This window comes from Thamnophis elegans, chromosome 12 (assembly GCF_009769535.1).
Source record: "Thamnophis elegans isolate rThaEle1 chromosome 12, rThaEle1.pri, whole genome shotgun sequence".
Taxonomy (NCBI): Eukaryota; Metazoa; Chordata; class Lepidosauria; order Squamata; family Colubridae; genus Thamnophis; species Thamnophis elegans.
The window spans coordinates 33,731,501-33,748,257 of NC_045552.1; the positions used below are offsets into that span (position 1 = coordinate 33,731,501).

The 16,757-nt window shown below is 50.8% G+C and overlaps 1 protein-coding gene across 10 annotated transcripts in view; it reads left to right on the forward strand.

Annotated features, from left to right (window-relative positions):
* Positions 1-16,757, forward strand: part of ARHGEF9 (Cdc42 guanine nucleotide exchange factor 9) — a 384,837-nt gene that overhangs the window by 278,484 nt on the left and 89,596 nt on the right. For all 10 annotated transcript variants that reach the window (XM_032228177.1, XM_032228179.1, XM_032228180.1 and 7 more), the window contains one exon: positions 5,859-6,053. In XM_032228177.1, coding sequence (XP_032084068.1) covers positions 5,859-6,053 — 195 coding nt within the window. The remainder of the gene's footprint in view (positions 1-5,858; positions 6,054-16,757) is intronic.

Genomic DNA, 16,757 nt, shown 5'->3' on the forward strand with positions numbered 1-16,757 from the left:
TATAGACACCTCGGGGCTTTGGGGCTCCACTCAGGGGTGGCAATCCCCTATCACCCCTACTGTGGGGGCAGCCTTGCCTACTGGCTTTCCCCTTTTGGGCAGCCCCCCCCCTGCTCAGGGGGGCTTCAGCCCCAACCCAGCGCCTCCCACAGGGGCCCCCAACTTCCAAGAATTAATGATGCAGGCTTTTCAGCAATGCATGGCTGCAGCATTCCAGCAGCCACAGCCTCAGGGGGCCCCCCTCCCCCCCACCCCCAGGGCTCCTGAATTCCCAGAGGCCCAGGAGGAAGAGATTCACAGCTCCTCAGATTCATCCCAGGAGGACAGTGACAATGAAAGTGAGGAAGGCGAGCTCAGAGAACTCAAGCTATCAGAGGATGAAGGCATGCCTCCTCCTAAACCCACATTCACTGGGTTGTTCCAGCCCTCACTGTTTGAGTCCCTGCTCTTCAAGGCCAAGGCAACAGTCAAGCTAGGCAACAGAGCAGCGGAGGCCACACCCCAACGCCAGGGCCTCTCAGCAGAGAACATCTTTGATGAGCAGGCCATCGAGGCAGACACTGTTCCTACGCCCAAGACCTTCCTAGGCTTGATAAGGCGCCAATGGGCATCTCCTACAAAGGGCCCCTCACCCTCCTCTTCAGACAGGATGTTCTTCAATGTGGACCAAGAGCTGGCTAAGCTACTTGCACAGCCCACCATAGATGATCCAATCGTGGCTCTTCATACATCCACCAACATGCCTGGGGAGCCAGAGGATGCCTTGAAGGCGGAGGACAAGAAGGCAGACCTCACCTTGCAGAGGGGCCATCTAGCAGCGGCCTGGGCTGTGAAAGCATCCACCACAGCCTCTTTCATCATCAGATCTTCCTTGCTGTGGCTGCAGGAGCTACAGCAACGCACCCCCATAGCAGATGCCCGGTCACATCAGGACATCAACAGGCTGGCAGCGGCCATCCAGTTCTCATCGGATGCCACCCTGGCTGCAGCCAGATTTGCTTCCAGGGCGATCGCATCGTCGGTGGCATCACGCAGGCTGCTGTGGCTTCGACAGTGGCAGGTGGAGGTTCGTCACAAGTGGCGCCTGGCTTCAGCCCCCTTCACAGGGGACTCCCTCTTTGGCTCGGCTCTGGACCGGTTCCTGGTTGAGAACAAGGACAAGAGGAAGGTCCTCGCCACTGCCCAGAAGAAAGGCAGCTTCAGGTCAACTCCATACCCCAGACGCTCCTACTCCCGGGGTCAGGACTCTGGTTCCTTCTTTCGGGGTCAGGACTTCCTTAGGGGGTCAGAGGCAGGTTTCTCAGGAGGCAGGCAGTATCAAGGGGGATTCCCTGCTAGACAGAGGTACCCAGACAGACAGCAAAGAGGCAGGCAACAGAAGCGGCCCTTTCGAGGGGGCGGAGGAGGCGGAGGGGGGCGCTCCTTCCGCAAATATTAAAGCTAGGCCCAGCGTTCTCCCCATTGGGGGGTGCTTAGCGCATTTCGCTGACCGCTGGGACCTCACCTCCTCTGACAGATGGGTGCAGAAGACCATCAGGCATGGCCTTTCACTCGAATTTCTTTCCAGTCCCCCGAGCTTCTTCCGGATATGTCCGGTTTCTAAGAACCCGACCCGGAGGCTGCTGATGCAGGAAGCCATCCAACACCTGTTGGAGATCAGGGCGATCCAGCCAGTGCCTCCAGAGCAACAGGGTCAGGGGCACTATTCCATCCTGTTCGTCATCCCCAAGGCCTCTGGGGGCTGGAGAGCGATCCTTGACTTGAAACGCCTGAACCGTTCCATTCGCTATAGGAGGTTCAAGATGCACTCCCTACACTCTATCTTGGAGGGGTTTAGACAAGGAGACTTTCTCACTTCTATAGACCTCACTGAGGCCTATCTGCACATCCCCATTGCCCAGGATCACCGTAGGTATCTCAGGTTCTGCTACATGGGTCACCACTATCAGTACCGGGCCCTCCCCTTCGGGCTGTCTTCGGCCCCGAGGGTATTCACAAAGGTAATGGCAGCGCTGGCAGCGCACCTGAGACAGGTCCCGGTGCGCATCCAATGTTACCTGGATGATCTGCTCCTGCAGTCATCCTCCTTTAGGGGCGCTCTGCGAGACCTAGACATCACCATGACAGTCCTGAGGGACCATGGGTTTACAGTGAACCTAGCCAAGAGTCACCTCCACCCCTCTACTAGTCTGATTCACCTAGGAGCCAGAATAGACACCCAGGCGGGCATGGTCTTCCTGTCACCCGACAGACAGATAGCGCTTAGACAGCTAGCCTCCTCGATAGCCAGGAAGCGCAAGGTGTCCCTAGCCACTCTGTCTAAACTACTAGGCACCATGGTCTCCGCCATTGGCATCGTCCCGTGGGCTCGCCTCCACACCAGAGATCTCCAATGGTTCCTCTTGCCATTCCAGCGAAGGCGCACGAGCTGTTCGCAGACCAAGGTACTTCTCCCGCTAGACGTCTCCCGCTCCCTGGCTTGGTGGACATCCCCAGCGATCACAAAGGGCGAAACCTTCTGGACACCAGACTGCTTGACGGTAACGACGGACGCCAGTCTGAGTGGGTGGGGTGCCCATCTGCTGGCTCAGATGGCGCAAGGAGAGTGGACTCAGGCGGAAGGGACTCACAACATAAACTGGTTGGAGCTCAGGGCGGTCCGCCTGGCTCTGTTACGGTTCCAGAACTCGGTCAGGGGCCAGCACATATTAGTCCTCACAGACAATATCACCACCAAGGCTCACATAAACAGACAGGGGGGGACAAGATCAAGGGCCCTCATGAAGGAGGCCAAACGTCTGGGTCAGTGGGCCGAAAGGAACCTCCGGTCTTTGAGGGCAGAACACATAGCGGGGGTGGACAACACCAGGGCCGACTGGCTCAGCCGGGCCGAGGTGGACAACTCAGAGTGGAGGCTACAGACTGCAATATTCGAGGAGGTGGCCGAGCGCTTCGGGCACCCGGAAGTCGATCTGTTCGCCACTCCCCTCAACACTCAGCTCCCGAGGTTCTTCTCCAGGTACCGGACACGGGGGGCGGAGGGGACGGACGCTCTGCGGAGCTCATGGCCCAGGGGTCTTTTGTATGCCTTTCCTCCCTTGCCCCTGATTCCCAGGGTCATACGGAAGATCCTTCAGGAGGGGGCGGAAGTGGTTCTGTTGGCTCCTCATTGGCCCCGGAGGCCTTGGTTTGCAGATCTCCAGTCTCTGTTGGTGGAGAGGCCCTGGAGAATTCCCCAGGAGAGGATATCCCTCAGCCAGGGGGCGCTGGAGCACCCGGATCCTCAATGGCTCCAGTTGACCGCTTGGCGGTTGAGCGGAGCATCCTGAGGAAAGACCTCTTCTCCCCCAGGGTGATAAGGACTATCCAGGCCGCCCACAGGCCCTCCACAGAGCGCATCTATGGCTCCACGTGGCGGGCCTTTGACTCTTGGTGCAACTCCCGGGGGTTCACCCCCATCCAGGCTACGGTGCCTCAGGTTCTGGACTTCCTCCAGGCGGGCCTGGATAGAGGGTTAGCGCCTAACACAATTAGGAGACAGGTCTCAGCCATCTCATCAGTTCTCCTGTGTGGCAGAAACCAGAGCCTGACGCACCACCCCATGGTCAGGCAATTCCTTAAGGGGGCCTCCAACCTCAGACCACCTACGGTACACAGGTACCCTTCCTGGGATTTACACAGGGTATTGGACGCTCTAACGGGCGCCCCATTTGAGCCATTACAAACAGTTTCCCTTAAGTTCCTGACCCTGAAGGTGGCTTTCCTGGTGGCCATCACTTCCGCCAGGCGGATATCCGAACTGCAGGCGCTGTCCACCAGGGAGGATCTCTGTGTCTTTCACCAAGATAGGGTGGTGTTACGGCTGGATCCATCCTTCATTCCCAAGGTGTGCTCCTGCTTCCATCGAGCCCAGGAACTGATTTTGCCCAACTTCTGTCCAGACCCTTCTCACCCATTGGAGAGGAAGTGGCACACTCTGGACGTTAGGAGGGCTCTGAGGATTTACCTCAGGAGAACCAGGCCAAACAGGAAATCCGAAGCCCTGTTTGTCTCCTTCCAACCAGGATCCCTGGGTAATAAGGTGACTTCCACCACTATCGGCAGGTGGTTGCGAACCTGCATTGCCACTGCTTACCAATCGCAGGGGTTACAGACACCAAATCATATCACAGCCCACTCCACACGGAGTGCAGCCACATCCACGGCCTGGGCCACACAAGCATCCCTGGCCGAAATCTGCAGGGCAGCCACGTGGGCTTCCCCCTCTCCCTTTGTTAGGAACTATAAGTTGGACTCCTTTGCCTCGGCAGAGGCCTCGTTTGGCCGCAGGGTGTTGCAGGCGGTTCACAGGGCAGGACCCGTGCCTCAACAGGCCTGAGTGGGGGACATATGGCCTCAGGGATCTCCCTCCCTAGGGACGTGCAGGCTTTGGTACGTCCCATTCTGGATACTCCTCCCCCCTCACTATGGAGAAAGGGCGTTGGTACTTACCTGATACGCCTCTTCTCATAGTGGGGGGAGGAGTATCCAGTCCCTCCCTGACTAGGTTTGTACAACTAAGTGTTATGTTCATTGTTTATATTGTTATTTAATTATTGATGTTGAAGACAATAAAAGCAAAAAACTGAATCAAGAGTCTGGAGTGAATGATGCAACGAGTCGGAGAGAGCTCTTCGTCATAAAACTGGGCAGGCTCACCTCCAGGGGGCGGAGCCCAAAGAGCTTATCTGACTCAAACCAATCACGAGAGGATAAGGTCAACCCATTCTGGATACTCCTCCCCCCACTATGAGAAGAGGCGTATCAGGTAAGTACCAACGCCCTTTCCGGCAGGCCTTCTGATTGGTGTTTGTTGTGTTCTTTTTTAACTTTGTGTGTCCTATTGTTTTTAAGTTCTTTTAATTTCTTTTTATTCTGTAAGCCGCCCGGAGTCCTTCGGGATTGGGCGGCATAGAAACCTAATAAATTCAATTCAATTCAATTTGGATGCTTGCCAACTGGTTCATATTTATGACGGTTTCAGTGTCCATGTGATAACCTTTTGCGATGTTCTGAAAAGAAAAGTCAACGGGGAAACCAGGTTCACTTAACAACTATATCACTCATTTGACAACCGTAGTGATTCACTTAACAAATGTGGCAAGAAAAGTCATAAAATGGGGCAAAACTCACTTAACAAATTTCTCAATAACATAAATTATGGATTCAGTTATGGTCATAAGTTAGAGGACTACCTGTATTTCTATTTCTATTTTCTTAGAAATAATCCCCATGGAACTGAGTAGCTTAATCTTAATACATGAAGGATTAGACTGTATTGAATTTTGTTTCCTTCTTATTTGAACATATGAATTAATTCACTAAAATCACAGTCCTTCTGTGGTTTTATTGGCCAGTTGTCTGGCCAGTGTAAATTGTGCAGGCTAGCCCAATGGAGTAGAGGATGTATCCAATATCTACAAAACTCTGGATTTCTTTAGCTTTGAGATCAAATTAGGACACATAATTGGCTTCAGTCCTTTAAACTTGCTGGGCATCAAATTCATCCTTCAATAATTAGAATATAAGAGAAAAATGTTCGCATAGCTTAACATGTCAAATCCCACATGTGTAGAATTCAAACTAGCTACTTTATTGTTTTATGCCTATGCCACAGGAATCTCCTGAGCTGGTAGCTTTCACTTGGGAAGGACTATTTAAGGTTCAAAGTAATTCGGAGGATGTCAATCTTTGGCCTCTGCTGTTTACATACCAAGTCCAAGCTAATTCCTTGCTTAAACCCTTGTCTCATCTGGGATTGTTGCTCTCAGCCACACTAGAAAACTAACGTAATGGGCTGATATTGCCTTTGGTTACAGCTCTGGGTCAACCAAGAAGATGGCGTTGAAGAAGGCGCAAGTGAAGTACAGAATGGACACTTGGATCCAAATGCTGCTGACTGCCTCTGTCTCGGGAGAACCGTCCAGAACCGAGACCAGATGAGAGCCAATGTGATTAATGAAATCATGAGCACGGAGCGCCACTATATCAAACATCTGAAGGACATCTGTGAAGTAAGTCAGCCTCTTCCTGAATCTTTTGTTTAAGATTCAATTCTTGGGTGGAGGTGGATTAGGGGATCAGGTGGATTAATCTCATCTCTCTTATCTAACGTAAGTCATTCTTTCACAGTCCATTTTTCAAATTTAATTGTGAGAATCAAATGAAGCAACATTTTTGTATTGTAGGCACTGGAATATGAGGATAACTAGTGTTCATGTGCACTTTTATTGACGTGATAACTGTTTAATTTGGGGGTGATCTAACCATAGCCCTGCCCCCTTATTCCCTTGATAACATTTGCCATCATTGTACACTTCGGCATTTTTAATCTCGAGCTGGGGGGAAAAGAAAGTGATAAATGAATCTTGCCAATCATGTGAGAAAATCAGTTTCCTTGAAATCTCACTCTGTAGCTTAATTTCCAAAAGAACAGAATAACAGAGTTGAAGGGACTTTTGAGATCTTCTAGTTCAGGGCTCCCCAACCACAGTTTATTGGCGCTGAGCCCCATGAGTAGCTGGCTGCTGTGTGTGTGTGTGCATGCAAAGAGCCCCACTCGTGTGAGTCTTGCTGCCAGTGTTGCCGATGCCCGTGGCCCAGTTGCGTGAGTGTAGTTACGGGCATTCATGGCCGCAATCATGCAAGCAACGGGTGTTCGAACGCATACACATGCACCTGCCCCTCCCACAAACCATCCTCTCTTCCCCCCCCCCACTTTGGGCTGCCAACCTAGAAAGATTGGAGACCTCTGTTCTGGTCCAACCCCCTGCTCAGGCACAAGACCATATACAATTCTGGGCCAATGGCTGTCCAGTGTTTTCTTGAAGCCTCCAGTGTTGAAGCACCCGCAACTTCTGGAGACAAGCCATTCCATTGACTATGTGATCTTACTGACAGGAAATGCCTCCTTAGTTCTAGGTTGGATCTCTCTTTAATGATCTTCCACCTGTGACTTCTTCTCCTGCCCTCAGGTGCTTTGGAGAACAGCTTAACTCCCTCTTCTTTGAGGCAGCCCTTCAGATATTGGAACGCTGCTATCATATCTCCCCTGGTTCTTCTCATTTTTAGACTAAACATACCCAGTTCCTCCAATCTCAGGAAGTCTATTGCTGTGATTTAAAACAATTAAGTCTTTTGAAACAACGATGTGTGGAGGAGTGGTGGGATTCAAAAATTTTTACTACTGTTTCTGTGGGCGTGGCTTGGTGGGCATGGTATGGCTTTGAGGGCGTGTCAGGGGACGGATACTGCAAACTCCCCATTCCCTCCCTGCCCCTCTAACCTGCTTTCCAGCTCCGTTCTCCTGTGCAGAAGATCGGCTGGGAGGCAGCGGGGGCGGGGCCAGACTATTTGCCGGTTCTCTGAACTACTCAAAATTTCTACTACCAGTTCTCCAGAACCTGTCAGAACTGGCCGAATACCACCTCTGGTGTGGAGGATAGTGTGTGTGTCTGTGTATTTGTGCCTCTGTGTATTTGTGCGTGCAAACATACAGCCATTACATTTTTAAAAACAAAAATATCAATCCCATTGTGTGCCCAGAGGTTCAAGGATGAATGAAGGTTTGAAAACAAAAAAAGTGTTTGTTTCAGTAGAACTATAAAGGAAAAAAAATAATTTCATAATATTTGAGGAAGTATTTTTCGCTTTTGGCCCTGCCTGCCTGCATTTTAAAATTGATGTAGCACTTCACATAAAACTAATAAATTCTGATATAGTTGTATGGATTTATGGTGGGTATTCATCACTGCCACCTGTCAAGCTGGAGTGCATTTGGTTTGGTAAATAAGCATTTCTAAATAAGCAATATGTAAAAAAATGTGGAGATAATCTTGATGAAAGAACACATGAATCATTAAGGGAGGAAAAACAATTTAGCCTTAGTAAAGTGGAAATTTGAGAAAGAAAATTAAAACTCCCACCTTGATTCTGCTTGGTATAAGAGAAAAAAAATTCTAGCAGGTTTCACGATTCTGTTATTTTATATATATTTTAAAAATAACATTTATGGAATCTTTGTGGTATCTATTTCCTGACCTACCTTAGCTCAGAAGGCCAACCCAACCACAGGTAACTGTTTGGCATAATGTGTATTTATTGGTTTGCAGTTATTTGCAGAAGTGAGATTATGAGGTAGAATAAGCCATCTTAACAGGATAACAGAGCTGGAAGGACCTTGGAAGTCTTCTAGTCCAACCCTGTCAAGCAGGAGACCCTATACCATTTTTGACAAGTGGCTGTCCAGTTTCTTCTTAAAAGCCACCAGTGATGAAGCACCCACAACTTCTGGAAGCAAGCTGTTCCACTGGTTTATTCTCACTGTCAGGAAATTTCTCCTTAGTTCTAGGTTGCTTCTCTCTCTCTTCAGTTGCCATTCATTGTTTCTTGTCTTGCCTTCTGGTCCTTTAGAAAATAGGTTGACCCCCTTTTTCTTTGTGGCAGCCCCTCAAATATTGGAATATTATGTGCTCTAAGTAGAAAAGTGGGGTGATGATGGTGGTGGTGGTGATAACATTCTTTTTGCTGAGCACTGAATAGGTTTTCTTAAACAGTGCTCAAAAATGAGTAACACTCTAGCACTGAAACAAGCACATTTCTCTGCTCTACTGCACATGCTGAGGGCAAAATGATTATTTGCTCACAAAGTAACTGGCATCTAAGTCAATTCCAGGTCAATTCCACCGTTTTCCATAAGTTGAACAAGTCAGTGAGTGCTTCCAACCCTAGCCTACGGGTAGTCCTCAACTGTCAACCATTTGTTTAGTGATTTCAAACAGTTGATAAACTAACTGCGGGCTCAAATATGGAAGTTAAAGGATTTGCCTGAGATGACTAAATGAATGGAAGTGGTGCAATATGTGGGGTCGTTAGTGCTCTCTGAGCTGAGTGGTTTCGTTCTCCAAACTAAGCAACATCAGCACCACTTGCATTGATGATGGTACCTAGTTGGGTGATGAAACGTCTGCAAAAAAAACCCGCACCCAGCTCAGAGAGCACCAAGGACCCCTCATTTCAACCCAGACCTACAAATACCGTGTGAGGACTGATCATAAATCATGCTCCTCACACTTACAACATGATAGTTGCAGCATCCCCACAGTCATGTGATCAAAATTCAGCACTTGGCAACTGGCTTGTGTTTTACGAAGTTTGCAGCATCTCAGGGTCACGTGGTTGCCATTGACAATCTTCCCACTACAGGACTGCCTGCAGCTGACTTTAGAACACCATTTGTCGGCTGTGATCAGGGGGACCTTTGCCCAGGTTCGCCTGGTGCACCAATTGCGACCCTACCTGGATCGGGAGGCCCTTCAAACTCACGCCCTTGTGACCTGGATTACTGTAACGCACTCTACATGGGGCTGCCCTTGAAGAGTGTTCAAAGACTTCAGTTAGTCCAGAACGCAGCCGCGTGAGCGATTGTGGGTGCACCCAGATACACCCACGTCACACCTATCCTCCGCGAGCTGCACTGGCTACCCATTAGTCTCCGGACCCGCTTCAAGGTGCTGGTCGTTACCTATAAAGCCCTACATGGCATCGGGCCTGAGTACCTGAGAGACTGCCTCCTGCCGATTACCTCCCATAGACCGATTAGATCTCACAGGTTAGGTCTCCTCCGGATTCCATCTGCCAGCCAATGTCGGCTGGCGACTCCCCAGGGAGAGCCTTCTCTGTTGCAGCCCCAGCCCTCTGGAATGACCTCCCCATGGAGATCCGGACCCTTACTACCCTCCCGGCCTTCTGCAAAGCCACCAAGTCCTGGCTGCTCCAGCAGGCCGGGGGGCTTGTGAAATATCCAGCCCCACGGTAACTGTGAATGTTGCGTATTTTAAAGTGTTGTTTTTTGTCTATTTATCCCCTTCCCTTGTTTATTGTGAGCCGCCTGGAGTCCTTCGGGAGTGGGCTGCATACAAGACCAATAAACTCAAACTCAGTTCTTTCTGCCATGGTTGATTGGGAAACATATTGCATCGATAAAGGAGAATATTTGTAGCTCAGGGTTGATATGAGGGGTCCTCGGTGCTCTCTGAATTTGGTGGGTTTTTTGAAGACATTTTATGACCCAACTAGGTAACATCATCTGGGCTAGCACTGATGATGTTACTTAGTTGAGGGAATGAAACCACCCAGCTCATGAGAGCACCAAGGAGTCCACATATTGTATCATCTCCATCCATTTAGTGACCCCTGGTTCTAAAGGGCAAGTGAATCCCTTAAATTCCATATTTGAATCTACAGTAAGATTGTGTGGCATCCATTCAGCGTTCTCCAGGAATTTTCATGTATAAATGGCAGTGACAGCCTTTAAGAAATTGTGTCTCTGCTTCTTGAGTGACGTTGCAATCTTCAGAAGGAAAACCGTGTTCTTTTTTTCCCCTGAAGTTTTCCACCCTCCCTTCCCTTCTGTTCAACCTCAACCAACTGCAGCCTCTAGAAAACCACCCAAATGAAAGGTTGCAAATACTGTGTGCCTCCAGCTATCTCTAATATTAACAACCCTGTTTCCAACTTCTGAGAACTTTTAGCATGTACGCTGCTCTTCCTAACTCAGATGGAAGATTCTTCCCAATTGGCTCTTTTTTACTAGACAGGGAAAAACAAACCACACGGTAAAATTGAATGTCCCTGGTATTTGTTTGTGTGCATGTTAATTGGATTGTTTCTATGAAGAAACAGAATAAATTTAATTGTGATTACATTGTTTGAATTGTTTGAATTTGCCTTACAGAAGAAATAGCACATTTTATAAATGTCCTCGTTTCTCCTTCTCATAATTTTAAGACTGGTATAAAGAGGGAAAGCTGGAACCAAGGACTCTGCCTACTGTAAGCATCTCCTGGGTCAATTTTGCTGGGAGCCTGATGGTTTTTTTGCTGGAATTGCTCCAGTTTATGGTGACTCAACTCATTCTATCAAGGCAGGTGCCTATTGCCTAACCTCATCTGCTGCTCTTTATTACCTACCCCAAATGGAACTGAATGAGCAATCTTCCCCAAAGGAGGAGAAACAAGAACCTTTCGAGTGTCTTCTTAAACAGAACAGATTGCAACAAACATTCCCATTTGCAAAATGACAGCCCAGGCTTCAGGGAAGCTCATTTTGCCCAAATTAAGTGGACAAAACCAGAGTGTTTGGAGCTGCATTGGAGAAGGCTGGACAAGACAACAGAAATACTTTAGGTGTCAGCCAAATGCATTGATGCTTGTCTGGAGTTCAGGGAAACCTGAGGGCGTTGGGATAGTATTCTACTCTACCCTACCCTACTCCATTCCACTCCACTCCACTCCATTTTCCTATATTATGTCCTCTCCTCCCCTATCCAAACCCCAATAATCCCCTCCAGCAATAACAATCAAGCTAATCACTTGAATCACTCCAATTCACGGTGGGGGCCCTGGACCCGCTGGTCAAACCATGTTTTTAAGGTATTTTGAAAGAGTGTCGTGGTAGTGGCCAATCTTATCGCCATATCGATGATGTTCCACAGGAAGGGAGCCACCACAGAGAAGATCTGCTTGGTCCCATTAGATGGACTTCCATGGCATGTGGAGGGGAGCTGTAACATCCTTTTTCCAGGGTGCTGATCTGGAGAGTCCAAGCAAGGGTTAAATACAGCCAATCTGTCCAGAACTGAATTGAAACTTTAAGCCACGCCTCTGGTGCTGATTATCTTCATTTTTTTTTTCAATTCAGCTAGCTCAGTGGACGCGCTTCGAGTTTCTCTTCAATTCTGGATAGATTGCTTGGACTCTCCATTGAGTTTAAAGTGAGAAAATTTAAATTGGAGCAGGCTTGGTGAGAAAAATTTTCTTTCTTTTCAGTTTGGCCATTCTCTCACCCCCTTGGCCCTCCTGGTGTCCTGGACTGCCTCAGCACCGTTGGAGCCACAGGCAGCTGTTGGGGGGGCACGTGGGTCACAGTGCTGACACCAGCGCCCCCGCAGCACCCCTGAGAGCTAGGTTGCCGCCATCCACGCTTTACAGAAGCCGGCGTTCGGTGCGGCTCCTCAGGCCTCTCTCCTAGTGCTGGTGGCACGTTTAAACTGCAGGTGAGGCGGCAGAGAGTTCCGCCTGCCATTTTGGATTTCTGCCGGTTTCGTTTTCAGTTTTTTTTTTTGAGAATTTTTTTATTGTTTTAGACAAAAACACAAAAAAAAGAATCATCTTTCATTTTAGATTCCTGACCACATGCCGAAGCTGCCTGAAGCCTGACTCACAGCAGGAGCCGCGTGGAGGCTTGATTGTCCGGTTAGACCGGCGATCTGGCTCCTAGCTCTCCAGATTGAAGCGGCAAAGGATTGAGGCCTCCTGGGTCACAACCCTAACACTCCTGCAGGCGCTGGGAGCTGCTAATGCTCGCACCACACTCCTATTTGGCTGGATTTGATCCTGCGACCTGCTGTGTCTCTTCCACAAGCGCTTTGTTCTCCTGTGTGCTGCTTGGGGAATCCAAGCATGGGTTAACTTTGTCCATTAGCCTAGAGACTGAGTTATGTAAATTGTTGACCACGTCTCCTCTGACTGGATGGGCCAGTCTTTTAACTCAGTCCAGCCAGAAGAGATGTACATCAATTTTCTCCAGACTAATTGATAAAAATTTTACCTAGTATTGGATTCAACCAGCAGTTGAAGTTTTCTGAGGAATTTTGTTGCAGGTATAAAGGGAGAGGCGGCAGTTCACTGCCTGCCCAGACCTTTCTGAAGCTCTTGCAACGCCCGGGCTCACAGGTTCGTGGGGGCTATTGCAATTGGAGCCAGCGGCCACTGTTGCCGGCATGAGTTTGCTCCATCGCTGCATTGCCATCCTTGTCGTTGGTGCCTTGGGCCGTTTCTCCGCCCATGCTGCCTGCCTTGAATTTGAGTCGCCTTGCGAGGCGTGCTATTTTCGGGTGAATTCGCCGCCCGCTGTTCGTTCAGGTAGAACGCGGGCTCCGGTGAAGGCATCTGATGAGCGGAGAGCCTGGGAATGGTGTTGTGGGTTGCTGCCAGATTCAAATTTCGCGCCTCAGTTGCAGTCGCCATTTTGGGGCCATTTTTTTGCACGCGTTTGCAGGCAGCCGACAGAGGGCATTGCGAGGCTTCATGCCAAAGGGAGCGCCTACGTCATCAGTCCTCCCACTTCCCTCACTTCAGCTTGGCTGATTCAGTGAGAGGGTCGTTTTGCTCAGCTCCTGCTCGCCACGAGGTCTGCCTTTCGTTTCTAGTAAACTCTGATCAGTGCGGTTGAATCTTTTCCTTATCTATTATAGAATGGCTGACCAATCCATCTCAGGAGGTATTGTAGAGCGCTCTACCGATGCCCAACATTCTGCCCAGGTGGGGGGTCACCTCGAGACCCGGCAGGGCCACTTCTAGAGCCCCTAGCCAAAGGCCCAGGGACACATCCGGAGCTCCGGATAGGGCCCATAAGAAAAAGGAAAAGGCCAAGGCAGCGACTAAGGCTACTGGGGAGGGTAGAAATCCCCCCCCCCCATATTATTGCCTCAGCATATTTCACCTGTTCCAGCACCGCAGCCAGCAGGGAATCAAGGCTGGTCTCCTGATCGTCCCCTGCCCATTATTCCTGATGCTGGGGAGGGGGGTTTGGGGGCCCAGTTCCCTCCGGTAACTACAGAGGCCCATGCGGCCTCGGCCTATGCACTGCCACGTGCTGGGCCTTCTGCCACCTTTACTCCTACTGCTGCAGGCCTGAGGCCTGTGGAAGGCCAGGACCTGGGCCTTCCCCCGGATTTTTACCAGATGATTTCTGCAGCGATATCCAGGGGGGTGGATGCTGAACTGCATCATAGAAATCAGGCTCCTGGGGTCTCCAGTGCCCAGGGTGGGCCTATTCCCCAGGCCCCACAAGTGGATCTTCCGGATCTCCAGGCAGGCCCCTCCTCACCTTTTCCTTCAACCTATAGCAAGGATTCGGCCTTGGTGGAAGAAGGGGAGGTGATAGATAGAGATTTCTCTGATGATGGTTTGATTTTTGATCAACTTAACTCCTCTGGGTTATTTCGCCCCACTCTGTTCAAATCCTCATTATACAAAGCTAAGGCCACTACCCACATGGGGGAGGTGGCTCCTAAGGATAGTACTGCTGTGGGCCTAGATGCAACTGAGAGCCTCTTTTCTGAGCCAGTCTCACTGCAGGAGGTTATTCCTTCCCCAAAGCTTTTTCTAGACCGTATTCAAAAGCAATGGGAACAACTGACTGCGGTTGCTCCGCCCAGCAATGGAGACAGGAAATTGTACACTTCCACTCCTGACCTGGAAGGCATTCTGCAATTCCCCACTGTGGATCCGCCCATGGCTGCTCTGGCATCCCCAGCCCTAATTCCATCAGAAATTTCTGAAGGCCTGAAGGCAGAGGACCATAAGGCTGAAACAGTCATTTGTAAGACCCATCAGGCTGCGGCCTGGGCCCTACGCGCTGCCACTGCAGCATCCTTCTTTAATAGAACCACCGTGCTCTGGCTCAAGCAGTTGCAGGATAGACTGGCCCCTGATGAAGTGCGTCTTTACCAAGATGTTACCAAGTTAATGGCAGCCCTGGAATTCTCGGCGGACGCCACTCTTAATGCTGCAAAGTTTGCCTCCCGGGCTGTGGTATCCAATGTGGCATCCCGGCGTCTGCTGTGGCTTCGCCATTGGCAGGCTGATGTTAAATCTAAGTGGCACCTGGCCTCCACGCCCTTCAAGGGCGGGGCATTATTTGGTTCTGTACTTGACCCAATTCTCATAGAGACCAGGGACAAACACAAGGTTCTCCCCTCCACTGGGGGGGCATGACAATAGGAGACAGCAACCTTGCAACAGACGCCAGCCATTTCGGGGCGGTGATTCTGGGTTCACCGCTGCCCCCTATGTTCCCCACTACAACAGGGCCTTTACCCAGCCACAGGACTGCGGTCAGGACTGCGTGGGGGCCAGGGATAGGGGTCGCCAGCAGAACCAGGCGCAATCCCAGAACAGGAGGCTATTTCGTGGGGCTGGCAACCGGTCCTTTCGGAGGTACTGGTGACTCCCAAAGAGAGGAACCCGTGGGCGGGCGTCTCCTGGCCTTCGCTCATCAGTGGGCGGAGACCACGTCCGACGCCTGGGCGTTTCGTGGGGCTGGCAACCGGTCCTTTCGGAGGTACCGGTGACTCCCAAGGAGAGGAACCCGTGGGCAGGCGTCTCCTGGCCTTCGCTCATCAGTGAGCGGAGACCACGTCCGACGCCTGGGCCCTTCAGGTGGTGAGGCTGGGCCTCACTCTAGACTTTCTCTCCATCCCTCCGAGGCGGTTCATCAAGTTTCCTGTACCCAGGTGTTCAATGAAGCGGCGTCTCATGGACGCCGAAATACAATATCTCATCTCCATCAACACCATAGAACAGGTTCCAAAGGGTCAGGAAGGGCTAGGATTTTACTCAATCTTGTTCCTAGTGCCCAAGAATTCGGGGGGATGGCGGGCCATTCTAGATTTGAAAAGACTCAACTTGTACATCAAGTATCAGAAGTTCAAGATGCAATCCTTAAAAAGCATCTTAGCATCCATCCACCAGGGCGACATGATGACATCAGTCGACATCAAGGAGGCGTATCTCCATGTGCCCATCCATCCAGCACATCGGAGATTTCTACGCTTTCACTTCGTAGGCCATCAATACCGGGCCTTGCCCTTTGGCCTGTCATCGGCCCCTCGAACTTTCACCAAACTCTTGGCGGTTGTGGCGGGGTCGCTTCGCTCGGTCCCAGTGAGAGAGAATTGTTACCTAGACAACATCTTGGACCTGTCGCCATCTCGGGAACAGGCCCTATGGGATCTACAGGTAACAATGGACTCACTGCGGAGGCACGGATTCGTCCCGAACCTTCCCAAGAATCATCTGCAGCCGACCACGTCATTGCTCCACCTGGGGAACATCATCAATTCCATCACTTGCGAGGTCTCCCTGTCCCTGGAGAGACAACAGAGCATCCAGCAACTGACGGCCCAGGTGTTATCTCTGAGACTATTACCCTTGGCAATGCTTTCCCAACTGCATTCCCTGGGCCAGGTTCCACGCATGTCCGCTGCAATGGTTCCTGCTCCCCTATCAGAGGGCCCACACCAGCCATTCCCAGCTCATGGTTCGGCTCCCGCCCAAATCTCTCAGGTCCCTTCGGTGGTGGACGTCCTCCAAGCTTCTCAAAGGATGCCCGTTCAAGGAGCCAGATCGCATCCAAGTTACGACGGATGCCAGCCTATTCGGGTGGGGGGCTCATGCCCTGAACCGCGTTGCACAGGGCCGCTGGTCGAGTCAAGAACTGAACAACAGCATCAATTGGTTGGAGCCCCAGGCCATCCAGCTGGCCCTTCAAGAATTCCGGGACATTGTATCTCACAACCACATATTGATCTTGACCGACAATGTGGCCTCCAAGGCACATGCCAATTGCCAAGGGGGCACACACTCCAAGGCCCTGATGCTGGAGGCGGAGAAGTTGCATCATTGGGCAGAGACCAGACTGCTGTCCCTTCAGGCGGAGCACATATCGGGCGATTCCAACATACAGGCAGACTGGCTGAGCAGAGCCACGGTGGACCAAGCGGAGTGGGAACTCCACCCCGACCTCTTCCAAGAGCTCTCTCGCCGGTTCAGCCATCCCGAGGTGGACTTGTTCGCGCAGCCTCACAACACGCAACTACCATGTTTCTACTCCAGGTACGTGATTTACGGGGCGGAGAGGGTGGATGCCCTGTG